The sequence below is a fragment of the Chlorocebus sabaeus genome, chromosome 16 (assembly GCF_047675955.1).
Source record: "Chlorocebus sabaeus isolate Y175 chromosome 16, mChlSab1.0.hap1, whole genome shotgun sequence".
Classification (NCBI taxonomy): domain Eukaryota; kingdom Metazoa; phylum Chordata; class Mammalia; order Primates; family Cercopithecidae; genus Chlorocebus; species Chlorocebus sabaeus.
Window position 1 is genome coordinate 63,939,222 of NC_132919.1, and position 18,001 is coordinate 63,957,222.

At 42.2% G+C, this 18,001-nt stretch overlaps 1 protein-coding gene across 14 annotated transcripts in view; it reads right to left on the reverse strand.

Annotated features, from left to right (window-relative positions):
• Positions 1-510: 510 nt before the first annotated feature.
• Positions 511-18,001, reverse strand: part of TLK2 (tousled like kinase 2) — a 139,328-nt gene continuing 121,837 nt past the window's right edge. For all 14 annotated transcript variants that reach the window (XM_008012200.3, XM_037993190.2, XM_008012201.3 and 11 more), the window contains 5 exons: positions 15,411-15,580; positions 14,063-14,201; positions 8,172-8,283; positions 6,287-6,394; positions 511-1,609 (listed from right to left, as the gene is read on the reverse strand). In XM_008012200.3, coding sequence (XP_008010391.1) covers positions 1,436-1,609; positions 6,287-6,394; positions 8,172-8,283; positions 14,063-14,201; positions 15,411-15,580 — 703 coding nt within the window. In that variant the 3' untranslated portion in view covers positions 511-1,435. The remainder of the gene's footprint in view (positions 1,610-6,286; positions 6,395-8,171; positions 8,284-14,062; positions 14,202-15,410; positions 15,581-18,001) is intronic.

An 18,001-nucleotide genomic window follows, 5' to 3' on the forward strand; every position in this document is an offset into this window, starting at 1 on the left:
CCACCACGCCAGGCTAATTTTTGTATTTTTAGTAGGGATGGGGTGGGTTTCACCATGTTGACATGGTGAAGAACTCCTGGTCTCGAACTCCTGACCTCGTGATCCACCCACTTTGGCCTCCCAAAGTGCTGGGATTACAAGCGTGAGCCACCACGCCCGGCCTGAAATGCCTATTTCTTTTGAGATTGTTTTTAAAATTCCATTTGATGAATTTTTTAAAGTGAGCTAGACAGTGTGTGTACATACACACAGAGACACACACCACCACACACCCACAAAATTCAGAGGCTTGGGGGAAGGTTGTTTGCTGCCAAAAGATCTAACAGAAGAAAGCTTATATGCTGATCAAGTTTTAATAACATGGTTAACAAGAAATGTACACCATTTAGCAAGCACACAAAGACTGTGGGTAGGAACTACTGATCCCTGGAGTGTCTGGCTCCCAAGCCCATCTTCTGCCTACCTTTGGCATAGCTTCATAGTTACTACATTCAGAGAATCCAAGAGGACTGCATGGACAGATGAACCTTTATTTAAAAAAATAGCACTTCAAATAAATTAAAAGGGACAACCGTCAAGTGTTCAAATTGTGAAGAAATAGTTGAAAACCTAGAGAGACTCCAAGCTGCAGTCTTCTAACCTCATTCTTTGTCCAATGGCAAACCCCCACACATCTCAGTACTCCCACTCAATTTTTTCCCTACTGAGATGAGGGAAGCAATTGCAGACAGGAGACTAGACGGAGGAGAAAGCTGCATCTGATTGGAATGAACATTGCCACGTACTTGCTAATACGGGTTTCACTTTATGACCAAATGTATTATTTCGAAAATAAAAAAGGGGAGAGGGAAGCTGCATGTTTTTAAAAATTGAAATTATTTAGGGATAAAACACTAACTCTAGTGCCTTTAATGGGCAATAGCAACTTTTTTCCTCCGAAGTCAAACACCATCCCCAGCTGAGCCTTTGTGCTACAAGCTTTTCAGGAGATGTTACCTAAACTTTATTAAAAGAAAAGAACAAGTTTAAATATAGACACTGGACTAGCCCAGTCTGTATTTTCAAGTCCACATTCTTCATCTGAAGCACTGCATCAGGGACCCCCCTGAGTCTGCATGTTTTCAAGTTCACAGTACATGGAACCAGTTTTTCTTTTTAATTTTTTCCTCACTCAGAGCAGCCACACACAGTGGCCGTTGACGCCGGAACCTCGGGCGGGGCCTTTTCCTATGAGGCCTGGCTGGAGCTGCCCAAGGTTTCTCCTCAATGAGAATCGATGCTGTCATGCTCTATGGATGGGAAAAAAGCAAGAAAATAAAAGCACCTGGTACAGGTTTCATCAGATCCATTCGGATTCGCTATGTTCCAAACCCGCTGCTGAATGCCATTTGTCCACTTTGTGTGTGTTGAACAGTTTGTGGCCTTGGAGTCTGTCTCAATTAGAAGAACTGTTATTGGACGCCCCAGAGGTTGATGCAATAGCAGCTCCAGCAGGGCTACTCGTAGAGACTGACTTTCGGATGTGAGGCAACAAGTAGGGATCACAGGCCAGCTGCTGGACATCAATGCGGTCCTCCTTTCGGTAGGCCAAGCATCGTCGAATAAACGCCTGCAAAGGAGAGTTTCTTGAAGATAGAGGCAGATAGTCTTGGCACCCCTGGAGGGAACCCTAAGGCTATTGGCTGCCAGAGCCCATAGCAAATATCTCCTAAAGAGAAGGAATTTAAGGCCTTCCCCAGAAACCACCAGGCAGACCCAAAGAAAACAAGGGAAGGAGAAGCACCAACAACAGTACCTCTCTGGTGCCACTGATTCCTTCCCAGACAGAAAGGGCTGAGCCATTACTGAAGGGAGGAAAAAGGAAGCATGACCTCTAAATACTCCTGCCCCCAAAGCACTAAGACCAACAGAAAAAAAAAAATCTCTCTTTGTCTTCGCTGGTTTGGATGGGAACAGTCTAACTTCATGGTCCTCCATCTACAAACCATGACCTCAAGTGAACTTCCTGCGGAAGTGAAAATTCTATCACCATATGAAGTGTCAGGAGACACACAACGGCTAACACTATGATGTGTCACAGGTGATAAAATCATTTCCCTATGTCGTAAAGGGAAACCTGAAAGGACTTGTATCCACGATAACACTGTAGATCCAAAAATGCAGTGAGTGGGGTTACACACGGAATTCCAGTTGACTACCAATATGGAGGCTATGCAGTTTTAGTTTCTGTAAGTCTTAGCATAAAGGCCCTTATATAGATTATCTGTCTTGTCCTGCTTGTTTTCTTCCTATTTTTTAGCTAGTTCTATTTAATGAGTTTCAATATAACTATTTTAAATAAATTAATTTTTAAAAATCTAAAACATCATTATTACAGAAAGTCCGTATTTTACACGAGGGTGACAAGGATGTGATGTGTCGGTACACACAGGTTCACTGGCTTTCTCAAATGGACTGCTCTGGCGGGGGATGTCAATGCAGAGGCTGTGCATGGGTGCAGCAGGCAGTACAAGGGAACTCTATACTTTCAGTTTTGCTGTGAGCCTAAAATTACCTAAAAAGCAGAGTTGATTTGAAACAAAATCTACAACATGAATCAAGCTATTGATTTTTTGGTTTTCCCCCATGTTTGGTAAACAAATTAATAATACAATGCCAATCCTGGCTTTTCAAAATCAAAGACAGGTACTGGCTTGGTTAAAGCATTTGGAAGATAAAAACAATTCATAGAAATGAACATAATGATCCTTGGCCTTTAAAAATGAACTTTTCTAGGTGAAAGGCATAGAATTGGAGTTAAACAGGTTACCTTGGGTTAAATATTTGTCAAACTTTTTTTTAAAACTTTTTTTAGAGACAAGATCTTGTTCTGTCACCCAGGCTGGAGTGCATTGGCATGATCACAGCTCACTGTAGTCTCAAACTCCTGGGCTCAAGTGATCCTCTACCTCAGCCTCCCAAGTAGCTAGGACCAAAGGCGTGCCCCACCACATCCAGCTACTTTTAAAATATTTTGTAGAAATGGGTCTCACTATGTTTCCCAAGCTGGTCTCAAACTTGTGGCCGCAAGTAATCTTGCCACCTCATCTTCCCATAGTGCTAGGATTACAGGTGTGAGCCACGGGACTCAGCCAAGTAAACTTCATTTACCTTGAGAATTTTCTCTGTAGCTGCCAGTGTCAGCTCTTAAAACAGCAATCAGCTCACAGAGTTTCCCTGATTAAAACCTGCAACTGCCTTCCCTCACACTTACCCTCACCCTCCTGCCTCTCTTACCACCTTTCCCTTTGCTCTGTGGACCTGCAAAAAGCTCATTCTCACATCTGAGCTTCTCTCCGCTAAAATGCTTTCCCCTGCAGATCTATGGCTCCTGCAAATCATGGCTCCCACCTTCATACCATTCAAGATACTGCTCAAAATGTCACTTCATCTTTGAGGCCTTCCCTAACCATGCCATCAAAAAAGAAGTTTCCACCTCCTCATCCCCCTACTCTGACTTAGTTCTTCATAACATGTGTCACCATCTGAAATGTATCCACTTTTTGTTTTATTGTTTTTCTCATAAGTGGCATATAAACTCCTTAAGGGTAGGGAACTGGTCTGCAGAGTTCACTGCTACATATTTGGTTTCACCTCCACTACTCAGAATAGTGTCTTAGTGTTTCATAGGCATTCAATAAATATTTGTTGTGGGAGGACAGGAAGAGAAGAGGGTAGGATTTGGAGAAACAGGGACACAGGAGACAATTCGTGGAAACATTTGGAGATACTTCTGTATTCTTCATAGCAAGTTCATCTAACAGTCTCTAAAATTTTGGAGACATTTGTTCACTATTTATTGAATAAACACAAAGATTTGACAAAAGTTATATAAAGAAATAGTCTTGAAAAACCTGACAGATTAGGAGAATTAAACATCTACCAGATAACATATTCAAGTCCCTCAGTGTCAACTCTGGGTGGCAGCTGCGGCACGGGTAGTAGAGCAGCTAGCTAGAGAATCTGTCAAGGGTTAGGTGCTACCAGTCCTCTTAAACCTCACAACCACCTTTTTTTTTTTTTTTTTTTTTTTTTTTTTGAGACAGGGTCTTACTGTGTTGCGGAGGCTAGAGTGCAGTGGCCATTCACAGGTGTGATCATAGCACATTACAGGTGTGCAGCGCCGCACCTAGCTACAAACACCTTTTAAGGAAGATGTTTTTGTCTCTGTTTTTATGGATAAGGAAAAGCAGCTTAAAAGGTTTAACTTGCCTAAAGTTACACAGCTACTACTGAGTGCAGAGCTGATACCAAAATTAGGTTAACCAGGCTTCAAAGCTGAGCCTCTCTCCAGCTCTCCCAGGACAGTCAGGAAATCAGCATTTGCCTTAGGGATGTGTTATGGGACTTCTCCCTTGCAGATTTGATTTCTTGGTTATGCAGTACTTAAACTGTTGAACAATGGGGACAGGGAGTAATCAGTCAGGAATTACAAACAACTGCTAAAGATGTTAATTCTTACCCTGTGACATGGCAGCTATACCACTTGGAAAAAGAGGCTCTTTCCCAACCTATGTCACATAGGTACGCTGTGAAGGAACAGCAGAGATCAAACACCAAAAAAAGAGATTACACTTGTAACTGGCTGGGCACAGTGGCTCACACCTGTAATCCTAGCACTTTGGAGGCTGAGGCAGGTGGATGGCTTGAGCCCAGGAGTTCGAGATCAGCCTGGGCAACATGGCGAAACCCCTTGTGTACAAAAAATACAAAAAAAATAGCCAGGTGTAGTGGTGCACGCCTGTAGTCCCAGCTTCTTGGGAGGCTGAGGTGGGAGGATCACCTGAGCCTGGGGAGGTCAAGGCTGTGGTGAGCCATGATGGTGCCACTGCACTCCAGATAGGGTGACAGAGTGAGACTCTGTCTCAAACTGACAACAACAAGACTTACAACTGCTCACTTAGAGTTTAAAAATGCTGAATGACCATAGCATCAAATGGGGCTGGCTACTACTCATCTAAGAAGAACTGGTTAATAGAGATAAATAAAATAGCGCAGAAAAAGTAGGCTATTAGAATTTGGTTTACAGATGTGGCAAGGATGAATGATTATTTATAGCTTCCTTTTCACCACTTCCCATTCTATGCTTCCTTTGCCCCACTGAGTTTGTTACGCCCTCACCAACTGCAACAGAATTTACTGCCTACCATTCGCTTGACATTTAACCCTATGTTGATATGGTTTGGCTGTGTCCCCGCTCAAATCTCATCTTGAATTGTAGTTCCCACAATCCCGTGTCGTGGAGGGACCTGGTGGGAGGTAACTGAATCATGGGGGTGGTTACCCCCATGCTGTTCTCATGATAGTTCTTACGAGTTCTGCTGGGTTTTTTTTGTTGTTGTTTTTTTTTTGAGACGGAGTCTCACTCTGTTGCCCAGGCTGGAGTGCAATGGCCGGATCTCGGCTCACTGCAAGTTCTGCCTCCCGGGTTTACGTCATTCTCCTGCCTCAGCCTCCCGAGTAGCTGGGACTACAGGCGCCCGCTACATCGCCCGGCTAGTTTTTTTGTATTTTTTAGTAGAGACGGGGTTTCACCGTGTTAGCCAGGATGGTCTCGATCTCCTGACCTCGTGATCTGCCCGCCTGGGCCTCCCAAAGTGCTGGGATTACAGGCTTGAGCCACCGCGCCCGGCCGAGTTCTGCTGGTTTTATAAGGGGCTTTTCCCTCTTTGCTTGGCACTTCTCCTTTCTGCTGCCATGTAAAGAAGGATGTGTTTGCTTCCCCTTCCACCATGATTGTAAGTTTCCTAAGGTCTCCCCAGCCATGCTGAACTGAGTCCATTAAACCTCTTTCCTTCATAAATTACCCAGTCTTGGGTATATCTTTATTAGCAGCATGAGAACAGACTAATACAAATGCCTTAGTACTCTTATATAATTTCTCCTACATGGGCATCAGCTTCCCAAATTAATCATAATCCCTGAATACAGATGAAGCTGGGTATCTTTCATGACATCCACATACCTACCTGTTCTCTCTCAACTGGAGCCTGCTCTCCCTCCCTTTCTAACTCTAGGGAGCCTTTCTGGATTAAAACACACACCTATCAACATTCCTTCTACTGGAACTGGGGATGGGGTGGTCAGGGTGTAAGCAATGTTCTTAGAAATATTAATTCATGCCTATCCTAATGTTTTCAATAACTCCTGAATTTCACACTGAAGAATCCATTCACTATTACCCAAAGAAATAATACAGAAAGCAAAGCAGTTGTTTCTGTTAGCCAATGGGTCAAACAAAACTTACCTTTGCTTCAGGTGTTACTACTGGCTTTGGCGGGAACTGCACTTCAGTAGCTTTAAGAATCGTATTCTCTTGTAGGATGTCTTGCTGAGACTGGTTATGGCCAAAAGGCTGTCACATAAAAACAAACAAATAAGGTGGGCCTCTGATGAAAATTAAAGAGAAAACAATTCAGTACCACAGGGAAGGAAAAGGAGAAGACATCTTCTAATATGAACTGCTGCAAGGAACTCTAGAGACAATCCCCTCTAGTTCTCTCACTTTATAGATAAAGGGGGTGAGAGCTCAGAGCATATGTAACTTGCTCACAGTTCAACTTCCAGGTCAAAGCAGAGTGGGGACCAGCAGCAGCCTCTCCTATATCCTAACGTTTTGCTAAGCTTTGCTCACACCAAAGAAAATGGAGATCCAGAGCAGGACCCAGCAACCTCACCTGCTCTGAGGGATACGTGAGGCCCTAAGAAATACACACCTGTGCCTCAGGACAATTCAAGAAACAGAAAAATAGAAGGAAAGGAAGTGAAAACCAAGAGGGGTAAGGAGAGAGCGGGAACAAGAAAGAGTTAGGGTTACTTAATGGTTTCATCTACACTGAGCTGCCATTTTCTAATAAACTCTTAAAAATAAGTTCAACTCAAGTCTCTCTATACTGGTTCTACTGAGATGTCTCTCAAACAGTTATTTCTAGATAATTTCTACTACTGTTATCAGCAGTAATTCAACAGTGTCAGGGAATGTAAATAATAATTAAGTCTACTACCTCTGAATAGTTTCCCTATTTTAGAGAGGTGAGATAGAAAAGAAAAGAAAAGAAAGACCAAGCAGAAGCTAAAGAGGAAAGTATAATCTGAATTAAGAGCCTGGTCTGGGCTGGGCACGGTGGCTCACACCTGTAATCCCAGCATTTTGGGAGGCTGAGGCAGGCGGATCACGAGGTCATGAGATCAAGATCATCCTGGCTAACACGGTGAAACCCTATCTCTACTGAAAATACAAAAAATTAGCCGGGATAGTAGCGGGCGCCTGTAGTCCTAGGTACTCGGGAGGCTGAGGCAGGAGAATGGCGAGAACCCGGGAGGTGGAGGTTGCAGTGAGCCGATAGTGCACCACTGCACTCCAGCCTGGGCGAAAGAGTGAGACTCCAACTCAAAAAAAAAAAAAAAAAAAAAAAAAGAGCCTGGTCTGAGGAATGTAATCAAAATATTAAGAATTCAAAGGAGACATGGGAACTCCCATCTGGTTTATACCCACAGCCTACCGGGAAACACTGAAACATACAAACACACAAAAACAGGGACATAAATATACAAGTGGATCCTAACATATACATGTATAAGGCATGTTCACAAGGAAAAACAAATATGACAATTCATTAGGTGTAGTTTACCACTTGTTGAAATGATATGTGACCTTGATCAGAGGTAACAATGAATACGTCCTGACACCATTTCCCCAGTATAGAAATATAAAGCATGCTTTCATTAATAATAGGCTCAATTAATGGGACGGTTGGCAATAAAGATTCTGGGGATATTTTGAGCTTGGGGCCCACAGGTTCTTGGGAAGATTGTATACTTTAATAAATATACGATTTATGTAAATCCCTATACATAGTATCAGAACAAATACATGTTCAAGATCTAATTGATAACAGCAAAAGTGCATGTTTTTAACAGCCCAGCAGAACTCATTAGGTACCCTAGGGTTGAGGATTTCTGCTTACGAATAAGGCTTGTATTTATTCTTTATTTTCTTTAAACCACTCCTTTCAGGATTCTATTTTGTATAACCTAATAATTAACTCCAAGAGACTAATCCATACCAAGGCACTGTATGTGTGTGCCACCCAAGAAAGAAATCAAGCTTCTCCGTCAACCTTCTAACTTACCTTCCTTCCATAAAGACACTGATAGAAGATCACACCCACCGACCACACATCAACTTTATTTGAGATCTTTGGTGGTTCTTTCCCAACCACAAAACACTCTGGTGGTAAATACCTGGGACAAAGAAGAAATAAAAATTCTTAGGATAATGATTATGTAAGTTTAAGACATGTACAAAAAGACAAAATAAAATAATCTTGTTGAAAACAGAAATATCTTTTTTTTTTTTTTTGAGACAGGGTCTTGCTCCATCACCCAGGCTGAGTACAGTGGCGTGATCATGGCTCACTAAAGGCTCAACCTCCCGAGCTCAGGTGGTTCCCCCACCTCAGCCTCCCAAGTAGCTGGGATTAAAGGCAGGCAACCACCATGCCCAGGTAGTTAAAAAAAAAAAAAAAATTGTACAGGTGGGGTCTCACTGTGTTGCCCAGGTTGGTCTCAAACTCCAGGACTCAAGTGATCCTCCCACCTCAACCTCCTAAAGTGCTGGGATTACAGGTGTGAGCCACCATCCCCAGCCAATATGTGAATTTTAATAGTCAACTTAGACCTACATGGAGAGTCAATGAAAAGACACTCTAGGCGAGGTGTAGTGGCTCATACTCATAATCCCAGCACTTTGGGAGGACAAGTCCGGCAGATCGTTTGAGCTCAAGAATTCGAGACCAGCCTGGGCAACACGGCAAAAACCCATCTCTACTAAAAATACAAAAATTAGCTTGGCCTGGTAGCACACCCCTGTAGTACTTGGGAAGCTGAGGTGGAAGGATCACCTGAGCCTGGCGGAGGCTGACTGCAGTGAGCCGAGATCATGCCACTGCACCCCAGTGACAGAGTGAGACCCCATCTTAAAGAAAGAAAAGACACTCTAACTTAGGGAGGCAGTAATGTCCCTACAGAGCATCAAAATACAGTTCTCAACTTCCTAAGAGTGGTAAATATCCTCACTAGTCCCACTTCACTCACTCTAAGCCTCCTTTCCCAGGGTCGTGCCTAATATAAGTGACATTTGACAAGTTTTAAAAAGGGGGTGGGGAGACACAAAAGAAGCACATTCCCTTTTAGGATAGCTTCATCAACAAATACTAAACGTAACTAGAAATGGCGTGGGTTTCATGTTGCCAAAAGGAGATGTCTCTAAAATAAATAAATGTTTTAAAAGTCCAAATGAATTCAGGACCCAGTACAGATATTTGAGGGGAGAGGTTATCCTACCTTCTTATGGTAGCCTCTTACAATTCCAATATCAAAGATGACAATAAAGTCCTAATTTTCAGAAGACACTTCTTTTCTTTTAGAGATAGGGTCTCACTATGTTGTCCAGGTTGCTCTGGAACTCCTGATCTGAAGTGATCCTCCCACCTTGGGCTTCCCAAGTGGCTGGAATTTACAGGTGCACCACCCACCACACCTGGCTCAGAAGGTATTTTATATTTCCTACTTTAAGGGTGATCAGGGGCTTACTGAAAAAATTAACGAATAGTGTAGCAAAGGCCAAACTAGTTGTTAGAACAACTCATTCCTTATCTAAATTCCTTCCCTCCCCACCACTGGTCTCTGAAGAAACTGTTTAATATGTAATAGCCAACCACACCAAATTGTATGGTCTGGAAGGTAAGTACCTCTTGTATTTAGGAAACCAAATAAATACAGCTGGAGTCTTAGCCACATCAAGGCTGGAAGGTAGAATTCTGAAGATTGCCGATTGATTTCTGAAGATTTCTTGCTAGCAAAATCAATCCTGTGGAAAATTCTGTATTTGGACCCTATGCTCATCCTGGAATACAACTTACAGATTGAAGGGGACCACATGAGTTCAGAGGCAAAATATTCCTTCTCTGATCCATCTCTACCAAATTTAGTTTCAGATGACAGCCTTTCTTTCTTTTAAAAAAAAGTTATAGTTTCATATTCTTGTTTCTTATTTTTTATTAGTAAGAGACTTCTTTTTTGCGACAGGGTCCTGCTCTGTTGCCCAGCCTGGAGTGCAGTGGCGTGATCTCAGCTTGCTGCAACCTCCGCTTCCCAGGTTCAAGCAATTCTCCTGCCTCAGCCTCCTGAGTAGCTGGGATTACAGGTGCCCGCCGCCATGCGTAGCTAATTTTTGTATTTTTTGGTAGAGATGGGTTTTCACCATGTTGGCCAGGCTGGTCTCGAACTCCTGGCTTCAAGTGATCTGCCCGCCTCAGTCTCCCAAAGCACTGGGATTAAGTAAGCCACTGTGCCCAGCCTAAGAAACATTTTTGGATGATTAAGACCTTTAACTAGATTATTATTTTACAATGAAAACTTTTAGCCAAAGCACACATTGAGAAATGAAATATAGGACTCATTAAGAAGGGAAAAAGGCAAAGAAATAAAGGAAAAAGAATTTGTAAAAAGAATAGATCTTCCAAGAGCTACTGAAACCGCCCTGAACCCTAGTTTTCATAGTTCTTGATTTTTCTGGGGGGGGGGATGGAGTCTCACTCTGTTGCCCAGGCTGGAGGGCAGTGGTGCAATCTCGACTCACTGCAACCTCTGCCTCCCGGGTTCAAGCAATTCTCCTGCCTCAGCCACCCAAGTAGCTGGGATTACAGGCGTGTGCCACCACGCCCGACTAATTTTTTGTATTTTTAGTAGAGATAGGGTTTCACCATGTTAGCCAGGCTGGTCTTGATTTCCTGACCTCATGATCCGCCTGCCTCAGCCTCCCAAAGTGCTGGGATTACAGTCGTGAGCCACCACACCCGGCCAATTCTTGATTTTTTTTTTTTTTTTTTGAGACGGAGTCTCACTCTTGGAGTGCAGTGGCGTGCTATAGGCTCACTGCAACCTCCACCTCCTGCGTTTACGCCATTCTCCTGCCTCAGCCTCCCAAGTAGCTGGGACTACAGGCACCTGCCACCTTACCCGCCTAGTTTTTTGTATTTTTTTAGTAGAGCCGGGGTTTCACCGTGTTAGGCAGGATGGTCTCGATCTCCTGACCTAGTGATCTGCCCGTCTCGGCCTCCCAAAGTGCTGGGATTACAGGCATGAGCCACCGCGCCCGGCCAATTCTTGATTTTTTAATACACATAACTTAAATATGATCTTGGATAAGTAACAAATATAACCTTAATTCTAAAATGATCATTTAAATGTATTTATAACTTTTTTTTGGCAGTGGCAGGGAAGAACAGGAGTTGTTGAACTCACCCAAATGCAGAAAATAAGTTAGCAAGAGTTTTTGTTTTTGTTTTTTGAGACACAGTCTCGCTCCATTGCCAGGCTGGAGTGCAGTGGCGCAACCTTAGATCACTGCAACCTCAGAGTAGGTGGGATGACAGGCATGCGCCACCATGCCTAGCTAATTTTTGTATTTTTAGTAGAGATGGGGTTTCGCCATATTGGCCAGGATGGTCTCGATCTCTTGACCTCGTGATCCGCCTGCCTTGGCCTCCCAAAGTGTTGGGATTACAGGCATGAGCCACTCACCAGGCCAGCAAGACTTTTAGAATATAAAAAGCCCTGTCACTTGATTGTACATGTCTGGCAAATCCCTTTCTAGGTCTCAGTTTCTCCATCTGTATGTGAATGAAATTAATTCTTCACCCAAATAATACGGAAAATAATAAGCATCCTAACTCACTATCAAGGATTTTGGGAGGAGAGTAAAAGACAGCTCTATGATACTAAACTGTGTAAAAAAAAATATGTAGTTGCATATTCCATCACAATCAAAATCCCCATACAAAAAACAAATTATTCTCAAGGCATAGTCTATGTGTCCCTTCTTTAAAATAACTATTCAGCCAGGCGTGGTGGCTCACGCCTATATTCCCAGCACTTTGGGAGGCCGAGGCAGGTGGATCACCTGATGTCAGGAGCTCAAGACCAGCCTGGCCAATATGGTGAAAGCTGTCTCTACTAAAAATACAAAAAAATTAGCTGGGCGTGGTGGCGGGTGCCTGTAATCGCAGCTACTCGGGAGGCTGGGCAGGAGAATCGCTTGAACCCGGGAGGTAGAGGTTGCAGTGAGTCGAGACCACGCCATTGCACTCCAGCTCAGGCAACAAGAGCGAAACTCTGTCTCAAATAAATAAATAGATAAATAAATAAGAGAAGTATTCAACGTAGTAGAGTTCTGCAACCACCAAATACTGCAAATAGTTAACTTATAATTTGTTATACCCTTCAGGATTATTTTTATCTGACATACTGAGGATGGTGATTATGACAATATTTCTACCAATTTGGAGACTCTTCAAACCTTCATAGAAACCTCTAACACTTAATCTTCTCAGAAGCTCTGTCTTACCTTAAATTATTAAAAATCTCAACTATAATCTAAAGTAGAAAGAACAGTAAAATGACCCCCTAAGTAAGCACCATCCAGCTTCAAGAATTATCAACATGTGGCCAATCTTCACCATTTTTCCCTACAGACTACTCTGAAGCAAAATCCCTTGCATCACACAATTTTTACTTAAATTCTAATCACTGAATTTTTGTAGGTAAACAACTATAGCAGTAACTATTTTAAATGCGAAAAAACTGTGCCTAAAAAAAAAAAAAAAACTATCAAACACAAAGCTCAAATCCAAATTCCAGTGAATTTATATAGCAGAGGTATAGACCTGTTTCCAGAATTTTCAGCAGCAGATATTTTTGTATCACTCAGTGACAGGAACACTAGCCCACAATAACCACCATAGTGAATAAACACTGTAAATGTAGCTTCTATTTTAAATCTATAATTTCAAAGTTTTAATTTAGGGACTGACTTTTTACTATAGGTACCATTTTCACAAGCAGTAAGGAGCAACAGAAACCGGGGCATTGTGTCCATGGTGTTATTGGCAAGCTTCATGATGAGCACAGGGCTGATGCTGTGTGTTGTGTAGATCATGCCCCTCTGCTTCCTCCTCTACCTCTGATTCCCAGACAGTCAGTACTGTCTGCTAAGGTCCAGGACCCTCCAGTTCCAAAGGTAAGTGATTTGACCACCTTCCCTGGGGTACAAATAATATGTGTTGCCCCTCTGTTGGTGCTATAGAGCCTTCTTTTGCAACTCTTGAAAGAAATCCCTCATCCCATTAAGCCATGAAGAGAGACTTGTATTTGGACTAAAAAAAAATTGGGGGCCATTCTTTATATACACCAATATGTGGCTTGTGTGACCACCTCAAAATGGAAGAGGAAGCTTTGTTAACACACTTTTATAACCATAGAGTTAAAGGCCTGAGTTTCAGGTATCTTTTATGGTTCTAATGGCCAAAGGTTATTGTAGGCAGAAATAGAAGCATAAAACTGGCAGGCAGAGCTAGCTCGGGTGGGGTGGCTAGGGAAAGACAGGTGACAAGAGATGGGAAGAAATGTGCCTCAAAAACTTTCAGAACATGGCTAACAGACACGGATAAACTTCTGGTAAATTGTGGTCACTTTTTCCTGTATAGATTTCATACGCGCTATAGTTACGTTTCATTCTGATCCTTATAACTCCCTACAGTCCAACATCCTCAGGCAACTCTTGAGACAAATCCCTTATCCCATTAACCCATGAAGAGAGACCTGTATTTGGACAAGAAAGATTTTGGGGCCATTCTTCATATACACCACATGGGCAACCTTGCTCTCTACTGACTTGCAAGGCCAACTCTGTGCAGAAAACATACATTGCAAGTACCTGGCCACATATAAGCTTTCCTTCTTCTTAAGGGTTTTCAAGAAAGGAAAGAAAAATTAAGACAAATTAATGTAAATACCAAGAGTCAAACTGCTGAAAAGATAGTAACGATTTGGGGAGAAAGTCTGCTTTGGTTTATGGATTTTTGCCTAGCAGATAGCATACAGCAATTAATTCATTATCAACACTTCAGCAGAGCAGAGCCACATCTCTATAGCCAACCTGGCAGAGCTCCTGGATACCTACCAATAAGTGCCAGCACCTTGTGATGTTAGCTCCATGCCATCCACTGAATTGTAGCTATCATCATCCATAATCTTCGAAAGACCAAAATCTGTAATTTTTATCTCTCCACATGCTGTACCATTTACTAAAAGAATATTACCTAAAAAATAAAAACCTTCATGAATAAGCAGAGACTTACTGATTAAGAGAAAAACCCAAAGTAATAGCAGATAAGAACTCAAACTCTTGCAAAAGCAAACATCCACATCTTGGGAATCAAGCAATCTGGACTCTGGATACTCAGGGAGAGCCCTCCGCATCTGCTGAAACTTCTATTTTCTAAGAATCACCTGCTTAATGTGCCAAAACCACCACTATGATGAACTCTGGAAATAACAATAACTGGCTAAAGTAAAATATCCTTCTTCACTTGGTCAAAAATGACAGGACACTTTCATCTGAACTTTCAGTGAGGATCTCTAAATTACCCTGTTTAGAACAGTACTTGGGGTGTGGGGGAGGAATCAAAGAAAACATGTAAGGGAACCAAAGCTAGCACCACAGCACCACCTACAGCTCCCATGGCAGGAAAAGTGTTGAATTCAGTTACGGAAAATTCATTCACAAAATAGCCATCTTTAAAAAAATTTCTTCATTATAATTAATGTTGTAGTCACCTGAGTTATATTAGAACATTAGAGAATAGTCAATGAGATGTAATATGCACCTACCAGAAGAGTAAAGCAAAGTTTACAATTTTGCAACACCAGAAGGTAAATGTGGACCATCTTCCTAATGCCCAAGCTAAGCTGTTAAGAGTTGTCTATAGAACATATGCAGATTTCTAAAACACAGCTGAAGATAATAATAAAAAATAGAGGTAAGGACTCTAGCTGCCCTGTACTCTTTGCTGATGACCATCAAAGCTAGATAATAACCATACAAAAAGATGAAAAATTCTGCTTGAAATTTATTGAAATGGGAGGCACATAAATAAAATAAGTTATTAATTTGGGGGCTCTTATCAAAGAGACCTGAAGCAGAGGAACTGTTACGTAGTATGAGTCATGGGAAAAATACAAAACTGAACGTGCCGGAACGGTTCTTTCTTAATGAGACTCACATCATGAACTGCCCTGGCTCCAAAGATAAAGGTATTGTTTCTCCAGAGTATTTAATCCAACACACCCTCCTAAACCCAGTCCTGCTTAGCCAGGACTCTTTTTTCCCACACCTACCCAGGCAATCAAAAGTCAGACGTTATTAGCCTGTCTTGGCTGCTGTGAATTTCTCTAACTTTATCAAATTAAAAGTCACTTATAAGACCAAAGAAAACCAACTAATACTGTCTCCTAGAAGTCAGACATACCTGGTTTGAGGTCATAGTGTATGATGGGAGGTTTTATTTCATTTAAGTACTTTAAAGCATTCACAATCTGCATGATAATGGACCGGGCCTCTTTCTCCGACATTAATTTGTGCTGTTTCAGGTAGAAGTCCAGATCATTTCCCTCACAGTATTCTAATACTGTACAAAACCTAAAAACAAATAAACCGACATTTAACCATGGAATAAGAGCAAGCAGATTAAGACTACCTAAATCAGTCCCAGGTGAAAACTTCACGTCATTAGCTTCTCACTCCTTTCTTCTTTGTTCCTTAAAATACTCTTCGATTCTTTATTCAGTATTAGCTGAGGGGTTTCTAGTAAGAAACTGCTTATTCTCTTGAAGAGTCTCCACACCCTCAATGTTGGAATCTGTTGTGCTTGGGTTCACCCATGGCAGACCTCTTCTTGAGTCTAGACTATAAGAATATCGATAAGAACTATAATGTATTTAAACTAGGTATCTTCTTGGAAGGGGGTCCTTTACACACCCATGTCACACATCCATGTCTAAACAACTAGAATGTGATCAAGTACACAATTCTCCCTTTTTTTTTCGAGATTCTGTCTCACTCTGTTGCCTACACTGTAGTGCAGTGGCGCAATTTCAGCTAGGTATACAATTCGCACTGCAAACATTTTAAATAACCCTGAGTGCTGACAATAAGGAAGAATCTAGAGTTTGCCCATGTCCCAAAAACTGACCACATATTATGTCTCCTGACAGCTTGGCACAATACTGCACTACAATTTTTCTTAAACATAAGGTGTAAAAGGGCTTGTAAAGTACAGCATCTACGGTTCTAACAAATGTATGCGGGCTCTCTTTCCTTCACTTATGTCAATATGTCATACCCAAACATAAAACCATATGCCATTTGTGGCATCACAGGTCATGTGCCTATCTTCCAAGGCATTATACTCTGAAGTAAGGTATCCTGAACTGTGTGAATATCCCTGAGGGATGAATACCTTTTCAAGTATTCTAAGTTGTGATAATGTGGGTGTATCAGTCAGGGTCTAGCTTGGAAAAAAAAAAAACAAAACCACTTGATCATTTAAAACAGAGAGACTTTAATTCAGGGAACTGATCATACAGATGATGGAAGAGCTGAGAAGACAAACTGGTCAGTGAGGCACCCTGGAGATCATACAGCAGGAAGCCATTAGCACCCTCAGGCGAGCGGGCCAGAAGGAAGGAGATGGTGAAACCAGAACCCAGGGTCACCAGGGGAAACTAGAATTGCAGGATGGGAGAGGAGGTGGAGACCCCCTCCCATTTCTGCTTCACATTGGCTGAAACCAGCAGGACACCAATGGACACATGGGCCTGGTAAACACAGCCTACAAGGACCAACCCCCCGAAGATACAGAGCAGCAAAAGGGCGAGGAACAGAACTGAGAGCAAACAGGTTTAGGACTAGCGCTATGGGCCACTGGGCAATTTGAGGCCTTCATAAAGCACTGCAATTGAATATGGACACACATGGTCCTGTGGACTCCACAAACCAAACAATATCTTAGGCATCTTACGAAACATAGCAGGGCATTCTAGCACTGTATCTGAAAACAAATGTCTGCTGTAATCCCAGCAATTTGGAAGGCAGAGATGGGCGGATCACTTGAGGCCAAGAGTTTGAGACCAGCCTGGCCAATACAGTGAAACTCCGTCTCTACTAAAAATATATAAAATTGGCCAGGTATGGTGGTGCACACCTGTAATCCCAGCTACTTGGGGGACTGAGGCACGAGAATTGCTTGAACCCATGAGGTGGAGGTTGCAGTGAGCCAAGATCATGCCACTGCATTACTGCCTGGGCAACAGAGCAACACTCCATCTCAAATAAAACAAAATAAAATAAATGTCTGAAATTTATAGATTTCTCTGACCTGAGATTCTGAAATCTGAAATACAGACTCATGCTCAATGAAATGATTCTTTGACCCAAATGCAAGTTGAAAATAAAGCCTCACTTTCAGTCAGGCACAGTGGCTAAAGCTTGTAATCCCAGCACTTTGGGAGGCTGAGGCGGGTGGATCACAAGGTCAGGAGTTCAAGACCAGCCTGCCCAGCATGGTGAAACCCTGTATCTACTAAAAAAAGAAAAAATTAGCCAGGCATGGTGGCGTGCATCTGTAATCCTAGCCACTCGGGAGGCTGAGGTAGGAGAATCACTTGAACCTGGGAGGCGGAGGTTGCAGTGAGCCAAGATGGCACCACTGCACTCCAGCCTGGGCAACAGAGCCTCAAAAAAAAAAAAAAAATTAATAATAATAAAATAAAGCCTCACTTTTAATACCCAAACAATTCTCAGAAGATGTTCTAAAAATCATGGTCTGACTTATTTTTGGTGAAAATTCATCATACATGCAATAGAAAGAACAAAGTAATCAACTCGAGAATAGTATAGAACCAACTCAATTTCTCACATTAGTTAAAAGTGTGTATACAATTCAAAACAGCAGATAATTTGAGTCTGATTTAATAGTTCAGAAAGGGGGGTTTACCTAGTACTGAAGAAATCTACTCAAAGCAAAACAGTGATGTCATGACCTGCCCCTGGTTTCCCAAT